The 25,130-nt window shown below is 35.9% G+C and overlaps 1 protein-coding gene and 1 pseudogene across 2 annotated transcripts in view; both read left to right on the plus strand.

Moving 5' to 3' along the window:
- Positions 1-1,793: 1,793 nt before the first annotated feature.
- The window catches only part of THEGL (theg spermatid protein like), a 60,577-nt gene continuing 37,240 nt past the window's right edge, over positions 1,794-25,130 (plus strand). The window contains exons 1-3 of the mRNA XM_031943498.1: positions 1,794-2,184; positions 16,975-17,005; positions 20,845-20,886. Of these exons, the coding sequence (XP_031799358.1) occupies positions 1,794-2,184; positions 16,975-17,005; positions 20,845-20,886 (464 nt within the window). The remainder of the gene's footprint in view (positions 2,185-16,974; positions 17,006-20,844; positions 20,887-25,130) is intronic.
- On the plus strand, positions 15,115-16,564 carry LOC116419714 (annotated as a pseudogene). Its single transcript, XR_004230000.1, has one exon. The product of XR_004230000.1 is annotated as a creatine kinase B-type pseudogene (transcript).

Genomic DNA, 25,130 nt, shown 5'->3' on the forward strand with positions numbered 1-25,130 from the left:
TCTAAGATTCCTTCCAATTCTAAGTCCAATGATCTGTTGTCAGTTGTTGTGTCACAGGAAGAATTCAAACTCAAATATTTTCCAACACCAATGCTCTTTTTACTACACTTCCCTAATTATTTCATATATATATATATATATATATATATATATATACACACACACACACACACACACACACAACTATATGGATATGGGGGCAAAATGGTATAGTGGATAGAAAATCAGCTTTGAAAGTAAGGAAAACTTCAGGTTTTTCTTTGATATTGACTGCATGACACTGGGCAAATCATGTCACCTTACTTTAGGCAACAATTTTTTAAATAGTATTTATTTTTTCAAATACATGCAAAGATATTTTTCAACATTCACCTTTGCAAAGCCTTGTGGTTCAAATTGTTCTTATTCCTTCCCCCATCCTCCTTCCCCAAGACAGCAAGCAATCCGATATAGGTTAAACATGTGCAATTTTTCTAAACATTTCCATATCCGTCATGCTATGCTCATGAATAATCAGATCAAAAGGAGAAAAAAAGGAGCAAAAAACAAGCAAACAAAAAGGTGAAAATAACTAGGCTTTGATCCACCTTCAGTCTCCATAATTCTCTCTCTAGATGCAGATGGCTATTTCTATCACAAATCTATTGGAATTTAGCCAACAGTGTTAAGACTTGAAATTAAAGAGAAGATAAAATCACACTGGCAAAGGGGGTTTCCTGGCTTGGGAGTTTGCTAAACAATTGAAAGTGTATATTCCAATACTTCTCTATGTACAAACTATTCCCTGTCCTGTCCCTAACACCGACACACACAAAAGTGAGCTCCATCAACAGTAATTGTTGCATGTTTTTGTCTCTGTATCATCCCCTGGGCTTAACACGGTGCCAGAAATTAATTAGTGTTTGTCGATTGGTTGATATGTGACACTTCCCCTAATTGAGTGCCCAAATACTTTGTAGCTGTAATTCAATGTTATGAACCAACCATGGTAATATAACATACTGAAAAGAGCCAATAATCCCAGAATTTAGATTCAAAGCCTGCCTCTGATGCATGTTATTTACATGACCTTAGACAAACCATTGGTTTTCCTTAACTGGAAACTAAAAAGAAATGAGTTCAGGGCTTCTAAACTTTCCACTTTTGCCACCTTTTTACCTGAGATCTTTTTGTGTGACGCAGGGTATATAGGTATATAAAAAGATATAATATAAATCATGAGAAAATTTATTTTAAAATAATTTTTCTCCTTAATATACATTTTTAATATACTAATTATATATATTATATATTTTAATATACATTTTTCTCCTTAACATACACATAATTTTACCACTTACTAAATCCAGAAGCAAAGTTGCACGTGCCCGTTTTATTTTTACACACAGAATTAAATCTTGGAGGAATGTCCCATATTTTTTTTTACTGCAGCTAAATTTTTGTTGATCTCACATTCGGATATGGGATCCCAACCCACGGTTTCAGAAACTTTGGTCCCGAGGGTTTTCCCAGCTCTATGCGAATGTAGATACGGGAGACACTGGCAGCTAGCGTGAATGGGGCACACAACTCGGAATCGGATAGATCTGAATTTAAATTCTTCCTCAGCCCCTTAGGAGGCTGAGACCCCGGACAAATCAGGGTCTGCCTCAGTGTCCTCGTCTGTAAAATGGGGATAATAGCGGCCCCTGGCAGGTAGAGGTAACGTGTAAGCTCATCCTCTCATCCGATATCCTGTGGTTTGGGGGCGGTATTAACAACAGCGACGGGGAGAACGCAGCCCCGTAATAACGATGCGCCCAGGAGTACCGTGCACCCCCCCCTTCCCACCCACCCCCAGCGCGGGGGACTCAGGCTCCCGCAAAGGAACGGAGGCCCAGCAGTGGAACGGAGTCCCGGGGGTGGGGGAGGGGGCCTGGGCGCACGCGCACACGCGAGGGTCCCCTTGGCAACCGGACAACAGCAGCACCAAGGAGAGCGCAGGCCAGGGCTCGGAAACAGCACCAGCCACAGGTCACCATCAAGCGCGCCCAAGACTGCGGCGGCCCTGGCAGAAAGAGCGGCGGCTGCCCTCAGCGGCCCGACCCAGCGCTCGCAACGGCCGGACCTTCTGGGCATGCATGGAAGTCGTTTACCAGACGGTGCTGTCTAGTACGTCTTATAAGGCCAGACTTCCGGACAGCGGTACGTGGCGCCGCCCAGGGGGGCGGGCCCTGCAGCCGGGACGACGTGGGGGGGGGAGGACGTGCTCCCAGACGCGGCGTGGGGGGAGGGGGGGAGAAGCGAGGGCTGCGGCCTCGGGACGCGGGGTCCCAGGCCGCCTTGCTAGTTCCGAGGTGGAACTCTGGGCAAGGCCCTAACCCTGGCTCGGAGCACCGCTCTGCCCTCCAAGTGACGGCGCTGAGCTAAGTGACCTTCCGGGTTTTAGAGCCCGGCGGGGAGCGCCGGAGAATCACGCCGGGAAATGGGGCGGGGCGGGGCGGGGGCTGCTCCCACCCCCTCCCAACCCCTCCCCGCGGAAAGTCCCGCACAGAGAACACTTCCGCCTTGTACCCATGGCGCCCCGCGTCTCTGAGGGGATCCTGTCACAGGGCAATTCCTTCTGAACCGCCTCCTTACCTAGATCCAGCTTTGTGGCTGGTCTTGGCCCCCGGAACAAACACAACACTCAGAGCGGGCCGCGGACAGTCTGAGCAGAACCGGAAGTCGGGCGCAGGCGTTGCCGGGGGCCGCGATTTCCGTCCCGATATAATCTGACTCCGCTGGTTCCGTCGCCGCCTGGCGCTCGTTCTTAGTCTGGATCTTTAACACGCTTTTTGCTTTTAATCCCTTGGCAAACTTTAACAAGAACAAGTGCAATAAAACCAGCCCACAGCACAGAGTTCGCAGGTACCCTTTGCTCCCTTCTGCGAAGGGGAGAAGGCGCCACGTCTCTGCTTTTAGCTGAGGGGACGGAGAGGAGGGGGCGCTAAAAGCGGAGGACGTTCAGAGAAGAGAATGTGATCGCGCACGCACACACACAGTCCTGCATCTTCTACTACAATTATAGAATAACATCTCCTTGATACATGTCCTGCTGATTGGGTGAATAGCGCCAACCCTAACTACAAAAGTAGGGACGGGAAGGAGAGCATCTTCTGTGTAACGGTTGGGGCTGTGATACAAAGAAATGGCATCAAAGATTTAGACCTCGTCTAGCTCAAGTCCCTCATTTAATAGGAGAGGAAACTCAAATGCTGGGAGTAAATTACTTGCTCAGGGCCAGAGAGGTTGTAAATTGCAAACCTCTTTTCCAAGTCCTTTAAAATTAGATTTTTCCCTTTCAGGATCTTACAATCTGGGGGGCGAAAGAAAAGACATATACATACAAAACAAATACCTATATATTATATGCATGGAAAGAAAAGACATACACATACAAAACATATATCTATATATTATATGCATGGAAAGAAAAGACATACACATACAAAACATATATCTATATATTATATGCATGGAAAGAAAAGACAGACACATACAAAACAACTACCTATATATTATATGCATGGAAAGAAAAAGACATATACATACAAAACAAATATCTGTATATTATATGCATGGAAAGAAAAGACATATACATACAAAACATATATCTATATATTATATGCATGGAAAGAAAAGACAGACATACAAAACAACTACCTTTATATTATATGCATGGAAAGAAAAAGACATATACATACAAAACAAATATCTGTATATTATATGCATGGAAAGAAAAGACATATACATACAAAACATATATCTATATATTATATGCATGGAAAGAAAAGACATACACATACAAAACATATATCTATATATTATATGCATGGAAAGAAAAGACATACATACAAAACAAATATCTATATATTATGTGCATGGAAAGAAAAGACATATACATACAAAACAAATATCTATATATTATATGCATGGAAAGAAAAGACATACATACAAAACAAATACCTATATATTATGTGCATGGAAAGAAAAGACATATACATACAAAACAAATACCTATATATTATATGCATGGAAAGAAAAGACATATACATACAAAACAAATATCTATATATTATATGCATGGAAAGAAAAGACATATACATACAAAACAAATACCTATATATTATATGCATGGAAAGAAAAGACATATACATACAAAACAAATACCTATATATTATGTGCATGGAAAGAAAAGACATATACATACAAAACAAATACCTATATATTATATGCATGGAAAGAAAAGACATATACATACAAAAACATATTCTTAATTTATATGATGGAAAGAAAAAAGACATACATAAAAACATAATCTATATATTATATGATGGAAAGAAAAAGACAGACAATACAAAACAATACCAATATTTAATGGAAAGAAAAAAATACATACAAAACAAATATCTGTATTATATGCATGGAAAGAAAGACATAACATACAAAACATTATCTATATATTTTGCATGGAAAGATAAGAATAAACATACAAAAAATATCTATATAAAGATGGAAAGAAAAGACATACACATACAAAACATATATCTATATATTATATGCATGGAAAGGTTAATAAAAAAATTTATTATTATGGGAAAGAAAAATACATACAAAACAAATACCTAATTTATTGCATGGAAAGAAAAGAATAATAAAAACAAAATCTGTATATTATATATGGAAAGAAAAGAATACACATACAAAACATATATCTAATATTATATGCAGGAAAGAAAAGAAGACATACAAAACAACACCTTTATTATATGCATGGAAAGAAAAAGACATACATACAAAACAAATTGATAATCATGGAAAGAAAAAACAAACATACCAAACATATATCTATATTTATATGCATGGAAAGAAAAGCAAAAACAAAACATATTCTATATATTATATGATGGAAAGAAAAGGCATATACATACAAAACAAATATCTTAATATTATGTGCATGGAAAGAAAGACATAAATACAAAACAAAATCTATATTTATGTGCATGGAAAAAAAAATATAATAAAAACAAATATCATATAAGAGCATGGAAAAAAGACATATAAATACAAAACAATATCTATATATTATATGCATGGAAAGAAAGACATACATACAAAACAAAATCTATATTTATGTGCATGGAAAAAGAATAACATAGAAAACAAATACCTATATATTATTGCATGGAAAAAAAGACATACACAACAAAACAAATACCTATATATTATATGGAAAAAAAGACATACACATATAAAAAATATTCTATATATTATATCATGGAAAGAAAAACATATACCACAAAACAAATAAATTATGAAAGAAAAACATAACAACAAAACAAATCCTTATATTTAATTTTAAAGAAAAGAATATAATACAAAACAAAACCGTATATATTTTATATGTATGGAGAAAAGACATATACATACAAAACAAATACCTATATATTATATGCATGGAAAGAAAAAGACATACACATACCAAAAAAATCTATATTTTATGTGCATGGAAAGAAAAGACATATACATACAAAACAAATACCTATATATTATATGCATGGAAAGAAAAGACATACACATACAAAACATATATCTATATATTATATGCATGGAAAGAAAAGACATACACATACAAAACATATATCTATATATTATATGCATGGAAAGAAAAGACAGACACATACAAAACAACTACCTATATATTATATGCATGGAAAGAAAAAGACATATACATACAAAACAAATATCTGTATATTATATGCATGGAAAGAAAAGACATATACATACAAAACATATATCTATATATTATATGCATGGAAAGAAAAGACAGACATACAAAACAACTACCTTTATATTATATGCATGGAAAGAAAAAGACATATACATACAAAACAAATATCTGTATATTATATGCATGGAAAGAAAAGACATATACATACAAAACATATATCTATATATTATATGCATGGAAAGAAAAGACATACACATACAAAACATATATCTATATATTATATGCATGGAAAGAAAAGACATACATACAAAACAAATATCTATATATTATGTGCATGGAAAGAAAAGACATACACATACAAAACAAATATCTATATATTATATGCATGGAAAGAAAAGACATACACATACAAAACAAATACCTATATATTATGTGCATGGAAAGAAAAGACATATATATACAAAACAAATACCTATATATTATATGCATGGAAAGAAAAGACTTATACATACAAAACAAATATCTATATATTATATGCATGGAAAGAAAAGACATATACATACAAAACAAATACCTATATATTATGTGCATGGAAAGAAAAGACATATACATACAAAACAAATACCTATATATTATGTGCATGGAAAGAAAAGACATATACATACAAAACAAATACCTATATATTTAATGCATCGAAAGAAAAGACATATACATACAAAACAAATACGTATATATTATATGTATGGAGAGAAAAGACATATACATGCAAAACAAATACCTATATGTTATATGCATGGAAAGAAAAGACATACACATACAAAACATATATCTATATATTATATGCATGGAAAGAAAAGACATACACATACAAAACAAATACCTATATATTATATGCATGGAAAGAAAAGACATACACATACAAAACATATACCTATATATTATATGCATGGAAAGAAATGACATATACCTACAAAACAAATACCTATATATTATGTGCATGGAAAGAAAAGACATATACATACAAAACAAATACCTATATATTTAATGCATCGAAAGAAAAGACATATACATACAAAACAAATACATATATATTATATGCATGGAGAGAAAAGACATATACATGCAAAACAAATACCTATATATTATATGCATGGAAAGAAAAGGCATATACATACAAAACAAATACCTATATATTATGTGCATGGAAAGAAAAGACATATACATACAAAACAAATATCTATATATTATGTGCATGGAAAGAAAAGACATATACATACAAAACAAATATCTATATATTTATATGCATATGAAAACAGAAGTAAGTAGTATGGATGATTAGTATATGAGTTATTAGGAAGAAGAAAATGAGGGAAGTGGAATTCCATATCATTCAAACTCTGTATTTTTATTTTTGTACCTCTATTAAAGCCTTCCTTGCCAATCATGGCATAGGGATGATTCTAGATCCTTGAGAATTATTTTAAATGAAAGGCATGCTCTTATAAGGTCCTACCAAATTGAGAAGGCCTCAAATATAGGTTAATGTTTGTTGTCTTAGAGCTAGCCCAGCTAAATTCAGAGAGCATTACCTCTAGTTTAGCTGCACGGAAATGAATTTTACAACCCCAGCAATCCTAGAAGAACTGAAAGATTGCAATCTACATCCCACACTCAGTTCTACATCCATGAAGTGAAAATCTTTGAAACTTGATGGAGACAGTCCCTATCACCATTCTTTTAGGAAAGATTGGTAAAATATTATAAAGAACCTAATGTGAAATTGGTTAAAGTATCTAACTGCAGTTCCTTTAGAGCAAGGATAATGCTTTACTTAATCTTTTTATCTATCTGGACAGCTAGCATTATACTTTAATCACAATTTTTGGTTGTTATTTCTGTAAAATCAGATTATAATTAATATCAAGGACATTGTTGAAGGTGAAAATTCCAAAGGACAGCATCTTTTTTGCACCTTGACGCATGGTAGACATTTGATAAATGTTTTTGTCAAATCATATTAAATTGAATCCAGTTTTCTGGATTCTGGATTCTGAACTGAAAGTTCAGTCTTTAATTTTAATAGCAGTATGCATATGACCCCTACAAGCATTTAAAATACCATTTAGTAGAGCTACCTTTTCTTTAATTTCATAGTTTTTAACAGTTGTCTAGTGTACTATAGGCTCACTGAAAGAGGATATATACATTGATAAATTTTGTCTTGTACTGTTCTTGTCTACTGGTACCCTCATTTCCCCCTTTCCCCAAACTCTTTAAGAATAATTCTTATGTCAGGTATAATATCTTTTAAATTATTATTTTAATGTGGCAAAATGAAAAGGGGATTAAAATGACAGTTGGAGAGTAAAATAAAATAAAAATAAACTTTTTTCTTTACTAAAAATCTTTTTTTCAAAAAAAATTAAAATGCTAAGTGTTGAAATAACAAGGTTGGATTAAGTAGTAGTTCCTGTCATAACTCCATGAATAATGTGATAGGTCTAATTTATATCATAGTTACATATTTAGACTTTAAAATTTAGAATGACTTGATTTGTGATCAATTAGTTATGGGGCTTTTAAAAAAAATTCCTATCAAAATTTCCCTTTACTGGCTCTATAGTATTAGTGATTGTTGTCCTTCCTTCCCAAAAGGGACCATAATGACATCACTGAGTGAAAGTCAAGTTACAGTGTGTCTGGCTATGGCTAATTAGAGCAATATGAGCTTGGAATGCTCTACCTTCAGGTTGGGCACAAATAGTCCATGTGAACATTTGGGGTGAATTCTCTAAATTTGTTCATTTCACGTTTCTCTTGAGCTACTTTTTAAAAGAGGAAAGTATCCTATGATATAAGTAGTGTTAAAATTAGTACTATTCATGTACTGTGAAATCTTAGTGGGGAATGAGTGTTCAGTCTATGTTTTTCCAGTAGATGGCAACCTTTTCAACCAAATGGCAGAGTGGGAACCCACTTACCAGCCTATTTATAGTATAGGAATCAAGCTTGATTAGCCATTGTACATGTACACAAATATTAAAGAAATTATTTTAGTGTTTTACTGTTAAGATAGCCACTTTTTAATTGAAGTTTGTGCTATTACTCAATGTAAAAAATATTTCAGGGTATATTTAAAATTTTCTAGAAACCAGAGTTGACTGGAAATTTTAATGTTCACCTGGAACAGCCTAAGGTCACTTTGTTGGAGTTCCAGTTTGAGAAAATATTTTACACAATGGCTACTGATTTGAGCACATTGAGGTTCTTGATTTTTCTCCTTTTTTCAATCTGTCAACACTTTTTGGTTTCACTTTCCTTTCTGCCTTGCCTTTACCTTATCCCAAGCTAAGTCTAAATAGAGTTCCCTTCCTTTCTTCACCCTATAATTTGTTTCTTTGACTTTCCACCTTTTCCATTCTGCTAGTTCTGTCTTGCCTAACTTCTAACTTCCTCCATGACTGTGGATGATACCTGGAGGAGACCACAAAATTGTTCTCACTTTATCAGCTGCAAACATATGCTTTCTAATCTTTGATTCTGTTTGAAGTATGGAACTCTTTTTGTTCATCTTTTATCTCCTCATTTTCGCACAATCCTAAGCATTGTTTAACTCCCAACTTCAAACCCATATGCCCCATTTCCCTCAACAAATCACCTTGCCTCCTATTTGACCAAAAAGACCAAAAAATCTCAATTCCACTCCTCTAATCTGCTTTTCTTTCTTTCAGTCTCAGAAGAAGAGATGGTCCTTCTCAATGAAGCTAACTTGTACTCTCAAACCTCTGTAGCTGTATTTCATTATTTCATCACTTCTCTCAGTCTTTTCCTTCCTGTTGAATCCTTCCTCTCAGACTAGGAACATACTAAAAAGAAAACAAAACAACAACCAAAAACAACTCTAGTGGTGGCTTTGCCATCCCATTTATCTCCCCATTTCACTGTTGAATACCTAGAAGAATATTCTGCACTTGCCACTTCTTTCTTGCTCCCTACTTCCTCCTCAACCTTAGGCAATCTTGCTTATATTCCCATTGCTTTACAGAAAAACTCTCTAACGTCATTAATTACCTCTTTATCTCCAAATCTGGTTGTCCCCCCATCCTCCTTGAATTTCTTTGTATTCTTGTGTGAACCATTCCTTTCTTTGTGATATCTTTTCTTTCCTTGGTTACCATAACATGATAATTTTGAACTGTAGTTCAAATGTCAATATTACTCAAGGTCCTCTACTAGGCCCTTTTATCTTCTTTAAATTTTTCCTTTGGTGGCTTTATCGACCTCTCATGACTTACATCATCACCTTTTATCACCTCTGTATAGAAGATCACTAATCTTTATTTCTATTTCCAACCTCTCTCTCAGACTTCCAGTTCATTTTTTTCTAAATATTTGCTGAATATATATCCTAATAACATTCTATTTTCTGTCTCATTTTTTCTGGTTTGATTTGATTTTTTTTTGTGCAGCAAGATAATTATATGATTTATTCTAGAACAATGTATCTGGAGTTAGAGGATATGAGTCTTAATGTTGGTTTTGTTGCTCACTATCTGTATGATTTTAGGTAAATCACTTAACTCCTCTAGGTCTCATTTTACATATCTATAAAATGATGAGCTTAACCTGGATGATTTCTATATCCTCCAAAATATAATTTCTTTGATTCTGTTATAGAATGAGAGTTGGAAAGGACTTCAGAAGTCACCTAGCATAATCTGATTTTATAGATGTGGTTCTTTCCTAAATTTGATCCTTCCCAATAAGGAAGTCATCCAAAACAAATTTCTTCTTTCTCCATGTCCAAAATTATATGTCTCATTCTGCATCTTGTGCTCATTACCTCTCTCTCCATACCACCTCTCTGAAATTGTGCTTGGTATTGTATAGACCAAAGTTCTTATATATTTCAAACTGGTTTCTCCAGTGTTGTTACTGTAAAAATTGTCCTGGTTCTAGTCATTTCACTCTGCATTAGTTCATATAAATCTTCCCAGGTTTCGTGGAAAGCATGCTTTCATTATTTCCTACAGTACAACGATATTCTGTTGTATTTATATAATGTAATTTCATCAGTTATTCCATGGACAGCCCCTTAACTTCCTGTTTTTTCTCATTATAAAAATAACTGCTAGAGATATTTTTGTGCTTCACTGCCTGCATTATAATTGAGTTGGGGCGTTGCAAATATAAAGTATGGGGAATTTAGATAGCTATGTACCTCACAATGGTACCAAGTTGTGCCTTTCATTTTTGTTTGATCTCTTTGGGATATAGGCCTAGTAGAGGTATCACTTGAGTTAAAAAGTATAGAGAGCTTGGTGACTTTTGGGATCTAATTTCAAATTGCTTTCTAGAGTAACTGTACCAGTTCTTAGCTCCACCAATAGTGTATAGGCATGCCTTTCTCCCCATTTCTCTAATTATTAGACATTTGGATTATTTTTTAATATGGCTGTTGATAGTTTAGATTTCTTTCTTTGAAAACGGCCTGTTCATATCCTTTGACTATCATTTTCCTCCATCAAATTTCAAGCTTCTTAATAGCCAGAGCTATTGCACATTTATTTTTGTATTCTTAGAGGGTAACATACAATCTTATCACATAGAAGTCCTTTAAAAATATTTGTTGCATTGGGTTAAATGAATGGTAATTTTTGAAACTTTCTTAATTTGTAAACAAATTTGTCTCATGAAATGTACATGTTAATATGCTAATGTAAGAAAGACATTAAATATAAGATCATTAAATAAATTTGGGAATTTATAATTCTGTTCATCTGTCTGCTGTCAACCTTTAAAATCAATATTCTATCTTGATTTAGTGCCATCAGTCCTCATGAAAAAATAAAAGTATATATGAATTTCAGCAAATATATTTTTAAAGACTTTTGTTTTCCTTAGTAGTAACAAAGATTAGCAAAGACTTTCATGTGCTTTAAACCTCAGTCAATGCACATGCTTTCATATAAAATTTCCGATTATCCTTCGGAATAGAAGTATAATCAAAATCCTAGTTCATGAATCATAATGGATTTTTTTCAACTTTGAACCCTTGTAGAGTATCTAAAAGGCCTATTCTCTAAAACAGGAAAAACTATATAGCTAAGAAAATTATTTATAAAAAGACAATGGGTGAAAAGTTTAGTGGTGTTCATTTTTTCCACTTTTATTAGATATTTTCTGATCTATGATAATTTTTCACTTAAAGATGGAAAACAAGCTTTATAACTATATTAATAAGATAAGGAGAAAGGAGCTTTAATTTTCACATCTCAATACATGACTTAAAACAGACAGGAATGAGATCTTTTATCCCTATTATTTTGAACTTTTCTATGTTATGGAATTTGGGTATAACTAACCAGAAATATAGTGACATTAAAAAACAACAGAAAATTAAGAAAATGTTTTTCTACCTATAAGATTTACCTGCCTTTTTCTTAGCTTGATTAGTAAGTAGCCTATTTATATTTCCCTCTGAGTTTTATAGCATTCTAGGTTTCTAAGACATGTTTTCTTAGTATTGATAGTGACATTAGTCTTATTCAGTCTCTACCTGAAGCATGGAATCTATTAACATCAATTAAAATGACCATCTTGAAGAAGTAACAGTTTAGTCTAAGGAAGTAAACATCATTATGAAACTTTCAGTGTTGCTTGAGCTCTCCCACAAAAAATAATGTCTTAGAGAATCTGTCTCTACAAATAATAATATGGTAGAATTAACAATAACTTATTATGGCAATGATCTGAATATATAGGGTTTGAATTAGGTTTCTGAAATATTCCAGGTGCATATATTGATTTAATAGAATTTAAGAATTTCAATTCTATTTTTTTTATTAGCTTCAGAAATAATCTATTGTGGGAAGTTATTTTATTTTATTTTATTTATTTATTTTTTAAAAATAACATTTTATTGACAGAACCTATGCCAGGGTAATTTTTTACAACATTATCTCTTGCACTCACTTCTGTTCCGATTTTTCCCCTCCCTCCCTCCGCCCTCTCCCCAAAGATGGCAAGCAGTCCTATACATGTTAAATAGATTGCAGTAGATCTTGGATATAATATATGTGTGCAGAACCGAACAGTTTTCTTGTTGCTCAAGGAGAATTGGATTTAGAAGGTATAAATAACCTGGGAAGAAGAACAAAAATGCAAGCAGTTTACATTCATTTCCTAGTGTTCTTTCTTTGGGTGTAGCTGCTTCTGTCCCTCCTTGATCAATTGAAACTAAGTTAGATCTTGTCTTTGTTGAAGAAATCCACTTCCATCAGAATACAAGGGATTTCAATTCTAAAAGGAGGGAAGACAAGGGAGAAAATAATCATTTTTATAAAACCTGTTATGTACTAGGTACTTTGAAAATCCACATTTGGCGAACAGAACCAAGAGATCATTGTACATGGCAACAACAAGATTATACAATGATTAATTCCGATGGACATGGCTCTCTTCAACAATGATGATTCAGACCAGTTCCAGTAATCTTGTGATGAAGAGAGCCATCTACACCCAGAGAGAGGACTATGGGAACTGAGTGTGGATCACAATATAGCATTTTCACTCTTTTTGTTGTTTTTTGCTTGCATTCTCTTTTCTTTCTCATTTTTTTTCTGGTTTGATTTGATTTTTTTTTTTGTGCAGCTAGATAATTGTATAAATATGTATGCATATATTGGATTTAACATATATTTCTACCATGTCTAACATATATCGGACTACTTGCCATCTAGGGAAGGGAGAAGGGAAAGGAAGTGGAAATTGGAACACAAAGTTTCGCAAGGGTTAATGTTCAAGAATTATCCATGCATATATTTTGAAAATAAAAAAGCTTTAATAAAAAAAGGGAAATCTAAAAGAAAGAAAAAATTCTCATTTGATCACCCCACAAAACTGTGATTGTTACTGCTATCTCCATTTTACAGCTGAGAAAACTGAGAAAAACAGAGGGGAAGTATCTTGCTCATAGTAAAACAGCTACTAAGTGTCCGAAGCCAGATTGGAAGTGTTTCAAGGCTCTTAGCTCAGCACTTTTTTCTCTGTGTCATTTAGGTGCCTTAACCTGCCACATTATCAAAGGATTGCATTTGGAGACAGGAGTTCTGTTAATTCTTATTAGAGCTTTAGGAGCAAAACCAAATCTATTTATAGATATTCAATGATATCATATTTGTGTTTTCATAATAACTTAAGAGACAAATATGACCTAACCTTTATCCAGAAAACACCACTGTCTATTTTTTAGCATTTGTCTGGCTTCCTAATCCTTACCTCTGGTTTAGATTTTTATTTTTTGCCAGTTTTTAAAAATAGCAACAGTATAACAATTGTTATGTAGTAGTAAAAGCAGATAATGAAAGACAAGAACCATGTCTCTCTTTTCATTCGAGTATGGCATCTACTTTTTACATCTGATCAATTCAGCTTTTGTTTACTATAGTTTAAAGAAGACTGCTCTCCCCTTCTCCCCCCTCCCCCCCTCCTCATTTTGCTTTTTAAAATTACTGTGCAAACTATGGGCTAGGAGCATTGTCCTGAGTAATCTTGGTTTCAGGTAGATATGACTAGGAGGAAAAAACATCAGGGGTCTATTAAGGAGAAATGTAGGGAAATGTAAAAATTACATTTTCTTTGATGACTTTTGAGGACATGTTATAAGAATAGAACTTACATGGTTAAATTAGAATTTTGTTCCAGATAGATAACTACTATTCCTGTTAATGTACTTGTGTACAGTGCAATAAAAATATTATTCAAGGCTACCATCCAAGTTTTAAATCATAGTTCTCAAATAGTTACAAATGAATGGTGTTGTACAATTATTAAAATATAATTCATTGTTGGTGGAATTGTTTATTAATTCAACCATTTTGGAGAGCAATCTGGAATTATGCCCAAAGAGTTATGAAGCTATTTTTACCCTTTGACCCAGAAATAGTACTATTTGGTCTATTTCCGAAGATAATTAGGCGAAAAGGAAAAGAACCTATATGTTCTAAAATATTTATAGCAGCTCTTTTTGCAGTGGCAAAAATCCGGAAATTGTAGGGATGCCCATCCCTCAACAAGTTATGGTGTATGGAATGTGATGTATGTGATATATATTGTGATGGAATTCTATTGTCTAATAAGAAAAGATCAGTTCCATGATCTCAGAAAAACATGGAAAGATTTGCATGAAATAATGAAGAGCAAGATAAACAGAACTAAGAGAACATAAGAGAACAGCAATATTGTTTTAAGAACGACTTTGAGCGAATAAGGTATTTTGACTATTATAAATACCCATATTAACTATAAAGGATATATCAAAACAGGACTCGGTGACTGAGCTCCGAATAAGGTGCCCCGGGATCTTAGTGCAGCAGCAGCAGCATCTTCCCTGCCTCCCTCCTGCGACCCTTGCGGACAGTCTCGCCTCCTGCCATCATGCCATTCTCCAATAGCCACAACATGCTGAAGTCCCGCTACCCCGCCGAGGAGGAATACCCCGACCTCTCCTCCCACAACAACCACATGGCTAAGGTGCTGACACCAGAGCTCTATGAAAAGCTCCGGGATAAGGCTACGTCCAGCGGCTTCATCCTGGATGATGTCATCCAGACCGGCGTGGACAACCCAGGGCACCCATTCATCATGACTGTGGGCTGTGTGGCTGGAGATGAAGAGAACTACGAGGTGTTCAAGGAACTGTTTGACCCCATCATCGAAGATCGCCATGGTGGCTACAAGCCTTCAGATGAGCATAAGACTGACCTTAACCCTGACAATCCGCAGGGTGGTGATGACCTGGATCCTAACTGTGTGCTGAGTTCTCGTGTCCGAACTGGTCATAGCATCGGGGGTTCTGCCTGCCTCCACACTGTAGCCGGGGCGAGTGCCGTGCCATAGAAAAACTGTCCGTGGAAGCTCTGGCCAGCCTGGAAGGTGACTTGAATGGGAAGTACTATGCTCTGAAGAACATGACTGAGCAGGAACAGCAGCAGCTGATTGATGACCACTTCCTCTTCGACAAGCCTGTCTCCCCCCTCCTCTTGGCCTCTGGCATGGCCCAAGACTGGCCTGATGGCAGGGGCATTTGGCACAATGACAACAAGACCTTCCTGGTGTGGATCAGTGAGGAAGATCACCTGAGGGTTATCTCCATGCAGAAGGGAGGTAACATGAAGGAGGTGTTCACACGATTCTGCACAGGGCTTACCCAGATTGAAAGCCTTTTTAAGACCAAGAACTATGAGTTCATGTGGAACCCCCACTTGGGCTACATCCTGACCTGCCCCTCCAACCTGGGCACAGGCCTGCGTGCAGGTGTCCACATCAAACTTCCCCACCTGGGCAAGTATGAGAAGTTTGGCGAGGTGCTGAAGAAGCTGAGGCTGCAGAAAAGAGGCACAGGTGGAGTGGACACAGCAGATGTGGGCAGTGTCTTTGACATCTCCAATGCTGACCGACTGGGCTTCTCAGAAGTAGAGCTGGTGCAGATGGTGGTAGATGGCGTGAAGTTGCTCAATGAGATGGAGAAGTGTTTGGAGCAGGGCCAGTCCATTGATGACCTTATGCCAGCCCAGAAATGAGCAGTTGGCCCCCTGAATTCTGCGCTTCCTAATTTATTGGATGAATGAATAACCACCATCCTTCCTGCCTGTGGCGCCCTGGGGGGGGTTTTTCCCGATGCAGCCCACCTAAATCATGCTGTAGAGAAGTCTTCCTTCCATCCTTTGGTGTTAGAGTTTTATTTTTTGATGGCTGAGATTGCTGAATGCTGAAATAAAACTATTGTTTTGGCCTGAAAAAAAAAAAAAAGGATATATCAAAACAGATGCTATCTGCACCCAGAGAAAGAACTGATAAATGGAAGTATCTATAGAATAACTATATGCATATATATATACATGTATATAATTATACATGCACACCTTTTCTTGTCTAATGATGGCCATGGTAGGGGGAAGAAGAAAAAAAAAACTTGCATGATAACTTTGTTGTATATTTGAAAGAAGTAGCAAATTGAATATAGTATATTTATAATTTAATATGCAATCATATTTGATTTTACTGTGTTATATAAACGTTTTATTCCATCATTTAAAAAGAAAATAAAAAATGTTAAAAGCATTTTAAATGTTAAAAATGTGAAAAGTGTACAGTACCAATATTTTTTACAGTACCATGGTTTATAAACTAAAGTTTTCCTTTGCCTTTTTCTTTTGCAGTTTCATGTTCCATTACAAAATTAGAGCCAAGGTAAGGTCACAAATATAACAACTGAGCTTATTAATTCAATGTTTTGGGTATCTCTAGCCTACCAGGATAAGTCAGGGAAAAAAGAGAATTTAGTTCAATCTAGGGCATTTGGAACAATTGGTTAGTGGATATCAGGAGTTTTATTTTAGAAATTGTCAGAAAGATGAAGAGAATGAATGATGAGTTTCTGAGACAGATCATAGACTGGTTCTGAGTCATCAGACAGTAAGCATTTATTAATTAAGTACTTACTCTGTGCCAGGCACTGTACTCAGTGTAGGGATATAAAGGACAGCTCTTGCCCCCAAAGAGCCCACAATCTGATGAGGGGGACACTTTGTAAATAACTCAGTACCTACAAGTTGCATACATAGTGGTTGGAACATTATCTCTGGGAGGAATATACTAGCAGTGGGAGGACGTGGATCTCCTGAAGGAGATGATACCGGAGGTGAGTCTTGAAGGTAGCCAGGGGGACTAAGGGGCTCATTCATGTAAGTAGGGGAAGCATTCCAGGCAATAAGTGCAGCCTGAACAAAGGCACCAAGTTCGGAGATAGTGCATCTTATGCAAGGGACAATAAGTAGCTGGATTATATAGGATGTGGGGGTGGGCTGGGAAAGGGAATAAAGGGTAAGAGACTGTAGAGGTAAGGAGGGCAGGAGGGACTGTTACTACCTAGACATCTGTGAGAAGTTTTACTTTTAGTTAAAGCAAAGCATCCATGAGAGCACCTGACTTGATTCAGAAAGGCGTTTGACAAAAGTCCCCTTGATATTCTTGTGGACAAGAGGGACAAATGTGAATAACAGCATGATTAGTTGCCTTCATAATTGGTAGAATAGATAAATCCAAAGAAGCCTGATTAATGAATTGATGTCAGAACTCAAAGAGAGGTCTTTAGTGACATACCACAGGACTCTATTCAAACCTTGTCCTGATCAATGTTTATGTTGGTGAATCGGAGAAGGACATAGATCGGATGATATAAAACTCAAAGTTATAACTAATTCTTGTAATGAAAGTATAAAAATATAACAGTCTCGAATAGTGGACTGAATCTATAATGGATACAATAACAATATTCTATCCACCATGCTATCTGGATGACTTCAAGTATAATATATATCAACATTGTCTTGTGACTGTCCAAAATTCAATATTTTCTAAATAGTTACCAAGCTTACATGTTTGCATTGAGTTTAATGTTGTTTTTAATAAAACATTCTAGTTTTTAAAAGATGCAATAGTAAATTATATTAATAGAAGCATATTCTAGAATAAGGAGCATGATAATTTTATTGTACTATATAGCAATCAAACAACTTCTGTTATGTTTGCCTTCATGCCCAGATTATAAAATTAATCAGCCAGAAAATGTCCAGAAGGAAGTGGTTAAGATGGTTAGAGACTCAGAATCATGTTACATTAAAAACTCATTTATACATTGAATCCTAGAACTGGAAGGAACCATAGAAATCATTTATCAATTCAATTGCCAAAGGAATTAGGGTTGTTTAGCCTAGAGAAGAGAATTGGAAATTATATGACAATTGTCTTCAAATAATTGAGAGGCTGGAAGATGTGGAAGAGAGATTAGACCTTGTCTTTGTGACCAGAGGATACTAGAGGAATACAGCTAGGAATAATTGACTGGAATTTGTAAAATGGGTAGATTTGGGCCCAATATAAGAGAATTCCTGACAATTAGAACTCAATGATTTGGTGATTGGCTCTTGTCTTGGTAGATTGGTAGATCTAATATCTACCAGGTTCCCTCAAATCTGCCCCCTTTCCTTCTATTCTTATAGGGATCACTTTAAAGCAAGGGTCCTCAGACTTTTTAAATAGGGGGCCAGTTCACTGTCCCTCAGACTGTTGGAGGGTCAGGCTATAGTAAAAACAAAAACTTTGTTTTATGGGCCTTTAAATAAAGAAACTTCATAACCCTGGGTGAGGGGGTAAACATCCTCAGCTGCCACATCTGGCCCGTGGCCATAGTTTGAGGACCCCTGCAAAGAGTCAGAAGGGCATAAAAAATGCCACTCATCTGTACCTTTGTACTCTCAGATTGGGTGGGCATCCCAAGACTATATATACCCTGCTCATTTCCATAAGGAGATAAGGGAGTCCATATCTACCAAAGCTGAAGTTTAATGTGTCATTGCTGCTAGCCTTTCTACAAAAACCATAGGTGTAAACAGGCTATTCAATGACTTACGGTGTCTCATCTTGTCCCAGCATTCAGCCTGGATTAACAGTGTTGGTAAGCCTGATGGTTAGGAATTGGGCCTTATTGCTCATATTGTATTAGAGTTGGGACACTGCAAATGTCGGGGGTGGGGAGCTCTGGCTGTGTACAGAAAGGAACAAAAAACAGGGTCCTTCTACAGCAGAGCTTGTGAAGGACATATGTTCTTTGCGGTTATTAACCACTCTTCAGAAAATGGGATCTCAGCACAATAAGACTCAAAGTAAATTGGCCCAAAGTATTCAACAAATAGAGTTCTGGTCTTTTAAGGTCTCTTCAATGAAGGCTGAGTTTATTTTTGGGGCTGGTGAATGGACAAGCAAAGGGAGCACTCCTAAAGGGGTTGGGGATCTCAGGCTACAGCTGAGAACCCCCAGGCTTGGGGTGGAAATAAGGTCTCTGACTGAGAAAAATCAGAGCCGTAAGGTAGAAGAATGGGAATGTTCATGAGGAAGAGATTTAAGAATTCCTATCTATGGGAAGGTATCCTTGGGGCTCACCCTAAAACTATTCCCCAGATTGTGAGGCAATGCAAGGTATGCCAGTTTTAGCCCCAAGGAACTTTAGTGGGAACAAGAAGAGTTAAAACATCACCTGATGAATTGTTGGAGCAATGTAAGGGCAGGGCCTGATGGAGCTAATATGAGGCTCTCTGGCAGCAGAGAACCATAAGCTTGGGGTGGGGGTGGGGGGCAGTCCCTGAGGACTTACTTCTAAAGAACCAGCCAAATAAATGAGAAGTTCCAGATTGGGATATTTTTTAAGTGTCTCAGATGGGTAGTTACTTGTATATGGTCCCATAAAGATGAGTTCCTGTTGTAGCCGGGTCCTTGGTGGGACATCCTGGAGGGAAAGAATAAAATTCCTTAAGATAATGCGTTTAAAACTGAGGTTGGCACACTAAGATCTTGGGTCAAATTTGGCCTACTGCCTGTTTTTATATGACCTTCTAGTTCCCAGCTTCTTAAACTTTTTCTACTCACAATCCCTCTGCACCCAAGAAATTTTTACTTGACCCCAGGTAGACAAATCAAACATTTACTATAATAAATCAGAATTTCATGACCCCCCACATTCAGTGACATGATCCCACATGGGGCTATAATCCACAGTATAAGAAGCTTTGCTCTAGCTAAGGATAGTTTTTACATTTTTAAATAAAGATATTTTAATATAAAGGTGATGAGTCGTATTTGGCCCATAGGCTGCCATAGTTTGCCAACCTCTGTTGTCTTAATAGTTTGGATTTATGCAGTCCCTCAACAGCCTGCCACACTCTATGACCAACTTATGTCTGGGAAAACGAGATCCTACTTTCTCAGTGGAACCTAATCAAATGGTGACAGTTTTTAGCTATGACCATCTAGTCAGAGGGATGTCATGAAAAGAACTAAAGCATTAGATTATGGGCTGGACAGAAAATTTATTAACTGGCTAAGTTATTTAACCTTGACGGCTCTCAATTTTGTGATCTAACTAATCTACATAATTTAAAATACGTTGAAATGTGCTTTTGACCTTTAAATCCTATGACCCTCCAAGGTCTGTGACAATTCTAAGATTCTGTTATTCTTTCCTTTGCCCACAGAAAAACCTATCCCTTAAGAAGAAGGGGACAGGGTGCAAAAAGGTAAAGAAAGTATGGGAAGGAAAAGGAAGGACAAAATAGGAGAAAGAAGTTAGGGGAATAGAAGGACTCTCCTACCAGTATCTCTTGATGTATCGGCTTACATGGACTTTGTATGTGCACATATCTGCTCAGTTGTGTACCTGGAAGCCCAATTTTTGGGGTAATTCAGACTCCGAACAGAAGCTCTGGATGGCTGATTCCACTCCTCCCGTGTGCACCGACTGTGTTTGTGGCCCCTTTCTAGCTAAGGCTCTAGAAACATTCTGCATGTTCTGGATTTAACAGTGTTATTCAATTAAGGATATAATTGAAGGGCTAGCAATAGTTTGAACAAGACTGGTACTGAACAAGACCAGGAGCCAGACATCTTTGGGCAGACAGGGGAGCACTTCACTCGGACACCAAATTTTTCCTCCTTTTCCATTCCAGAAATTATGGGTTGGTGACTAAGGGTTAGCGTCAGAAGTCAACACTTTTTTGCCTTCTTTCTCTTTTTTTCTTTCTTTCTGACATTTTTTCTCTTGTTATAGTAAATTTATCTTCCAAATAACTGATTACCTACTGTCAAACTGGCTTATTCTGGGTGCTCAGTAAAATCAAGTAATAACTAATGGGAGATGAGAACTACCTGGTTACTTCATGGTGGTGATGGTTATTGTGGAGTCGTTTCAGTCTTTGTGACTCCATTTGTTTTTTATTTTTGTTTTTTTGCAAAAGGTAGATTTATTTAGGGGAATAGATTATAGATGCCATTTTGGGTTTTCTTTTTTTTTTTTGGTTGCAATTGAGGTTAAGTGCCTTGCTCAGGATCACATAACTAGAAAGTGTTGTGTCTGAAGTTGGATTTGCACTCAGGAACCCCTTACTCCAGGGTTGGTACTTTATATACCATCTCATCTAGCTGCTCCCATTTGGTTTTTTTTAATTTTTATTTTTTTTTTTAGTATCAACCCATGATACTAGAGCAGTTTGCCATTTCCATCTCCAGCTCATTTTACAGATGAGGAAACTGAGGAAAACAGGGCAAGTCAATGTCTGAGTCTGGAGTTGAACTCAGATCTCAAGACTCTGGAGTTGACACTCTATTCACTGCACCACATACCTGGCGCATGGTGGGCAGAAACTTAGAAACTTTTTTTAAAACAATTTTTAAAAACTTTCCAAACTCAGGCATTTTTCTCTACTTTATGATCTTCTAAACTGATTATTTCTTAATAATTAAAATTGTCTTAAAATAGAATGGGCTACATCACTGAAGGTTTTCAAGGGGAGGATGGATGGTCATTTGTTGCAGGCATTTTGTGGAGGAGATTTCTGTTTATTTTTTAGTGGGATGAGGGGATTTATAGAGTCTCTTCCAACTTGAAGATACTGTGATTTGGTCTAGATTTGCTTTTGCAAGGAACAGCTCACTCTTTCCATTTTCTACCTCCCAAGAGCCTTGCTTTGGCCTATACATGTTCAGTGTACCAAAATAGTTGGGGGTAAAAAGTATAAGAACTGAAAGACTATTAAATGAGGAAGAACATTCTGACTGAATGAGAGAATTATTTAGATAGCCCCACCTTTGAACCTGGAAATAGCCCCAAGTGCTTCTGCTGTATAACATACAATCATCAGTCTGTGGCAAGGCTTAGGATTTCAGAAATTTTCTCAGCTTAGATAAATAATAAAGGGCTAAACTTCTTTAAAAGCTCAGGGTTATGTATTTGTAATTTCATAATCTGTGCACAAGAAGAACAACCCTTTAGTAGGCTGTTTCCCCCCCCCCCCCAAGGGATGATGGATAAATAAAAAAAAAAAAAAAGCCTTGTGAGGTAATGCAATTATTAGCTGAAAGCAAGCAAGCAAATGTTCCAGACGATTATCTTTATTATACCCAGCCTGAAGATGTTGCTAGGCTGACATAATGCATGATCAGTAGTGAGCAGAGAGGAAAGGCAGTAATTAAGCCTCCTCAAAGAAGCTAAACAGACATTAATGAGATGACTTCAAATTAAAATAACTTAGTTTAAACATCTTATTGTGATAAATTACGAGACTGTGTAAGACAGAAAAATTTTATGTCATATACTTTTTTAATGATACTTTTTTTTACTTCAAAATCCAAAAACATTCCAATACTTTTAAGAAAAATTATCTTGGGGGGGAAACTTTGACCAGATGGTAATAAACACAATAATAAATGAATCTCATTGAAGATTAGTATGGCTTTGGTTTTGTTTTGTTTTTTTTTTTTTTTACAAAGCTTATCCAGGAATTTGTTTTACTGGACTGTGTGTATTAGTTATGAGAATTTTTTTCTTTTTCTATTATACAGCTTGTTAGAAGGACAGAAAGAAATGCTTATGAAATTGAAAAAAACTTAAATAGGTTTTTGGGGAATTTATTTAGTATTTATTTTCCCCCAATTATGTTAAAAATTGTTTTTAACATTTGTTTTAAAAACTGAGTTCCAAATTCTCTTCCTTCTTCCCTTCCCCTTCTTCCACACTGCAATTTGATATAGGCTATGCATGTGTAGTCATGCAAAACATTTCCAAAATAATCACATTGTAAAAGAAAACATAGATCAAAAAACCTTAAGAAAAATAATGTTTTTTAAAAGTATGCCTTAATCTATATTCAGACACCATGCGTTCTTTCTCTAGGGATGGATAGCATTTTTTCATCATAAGTCCTTTAGCATTGTCTTAGATCATTGTATTGCTGAGAATAGCTAAGTCATTCATAACTAAATCATTTCACAATATTGCCTGCCGTTACTTTGTACACAGTACATTTCACTTTGCATCAGCTCATGGAAGTCTTTCCAGGTTTTTTTCTGAGAGCATCCTGTTCATTATTTCTTGCAGAATGGTGTTACATAACAATCACATAGCAAAATTTATTTAGCCATTCCCCAATTGATAGGCATTCCCCGCCTCAGTTTTCAAATTCCTATTACCAGAAAAGAACTACTATAAATATTTCCATACATATAGGTCTTTTGCCTTTTAAAAAAAATTTCTTTTTGGACCTAGTGGCCCTGCTAGATCAAAGGGAATAATACATGGTGCTATATAGCCTTTTGAGCATAGTTCCAAATTGTAAAGAATGGTTAAATCAGTTCACAGCTTCACCAACAGTGCATTAATGTCTCATTTTGCCCACAACCCTTTCACCATTTGTCATTTTTTCCTTCTGTCCTATTAACCAATTTAATAGATATGAATACCTCAGAATTGTTTTAATTTGCATTTTTCCAATCAAAAGTGAGCTAGAGCATTTCTTTTTCAGATGGCTATTGATAACTTTGATTACTGCATCTGAAAAAATGTTCATTTTTTTGGGTCATTTATCAATTGGGTAAATGACATTTTTTATAAATTTGGCTCAGTTCTCTATATGTTTGAAAAGCAAGGCCTATTATTCTCTAATAATAGAGAAATTTGCTTCAAATTCTTCACTTTTTTGTGTCTCTTTTACCAACCTGTTGACTCATTTTTCATCATTTTCTTTTGTCGCTTTCATTTCTCTTTCTAATTTTTCCTCTAGCTCTCTTACTTGAGCTTCAAAATCCTTTTTGAGCTCTTCCATAGCTTGAGGCCAATTCATATTTTTCCTAAAGGCTCTGGATGTGGGAACTTTCACTTTGTTATCTTCTTTTATCTGTGTGTTTTGTTCTTTTCTATGACCATAGTCATTTCCTATGGTCAGAATCCTTTTCTGTTGTTTGCTCATTTCTCTAGCCCATTTCTTGACTTTTAATTCTTTGCTAAAAGTAGGGCTCTGCTTTTCAGGGTGGAGGGTACCTCTGTGACATATGGCAAGTCCTTTGATCTCTGTGAAGCTAGGTTCCTCATTTGAAAAATGAAGGGATTGAATTAAATGACCTCTAAGAATCCTTCCACCTCTAAAATTATAATTTTGCCACACTTCAGACTTTTTCCCAGAGTCATTCATGTTTCCCTGATCCCAATCTGGTGAAATTTAAATGTCCTACAACTATTCCTTTGATATTTAAAATGTACTCTCTTTGATTTGACTAAATCTACCTTATTACACTAATGAGAAAGCCTGAAAGGTTTATATCAACAGACAAAAAAATGCATTTTAACTGGGGCCTTCTGTAGATAATATCCCTGCTTTTTTAAATCAATTCGTAGCTCTACTAGTAGAGATCTCAGACCCATACTAGTGAGATGTTGGGTAAGGATTTGTTGAAATCTTTTGCTTTCAGAACTAGGGGACTACAATTTATC

This window comes from Sarcophilus harrisii, chromosome 6, assembly GCF_902635505.1.
Source record: "Sarcophilus harrisii chromosome 6, mSarHar1.11, whole genome shotgun sequence".
NCBI classification, from domain to species: Eukaryota; Metazoa; Chordata; class Mammalia; order Dasyuromorphia; family Dasyuridae; genus Sarcophilus; species Sarcophilus harrisii.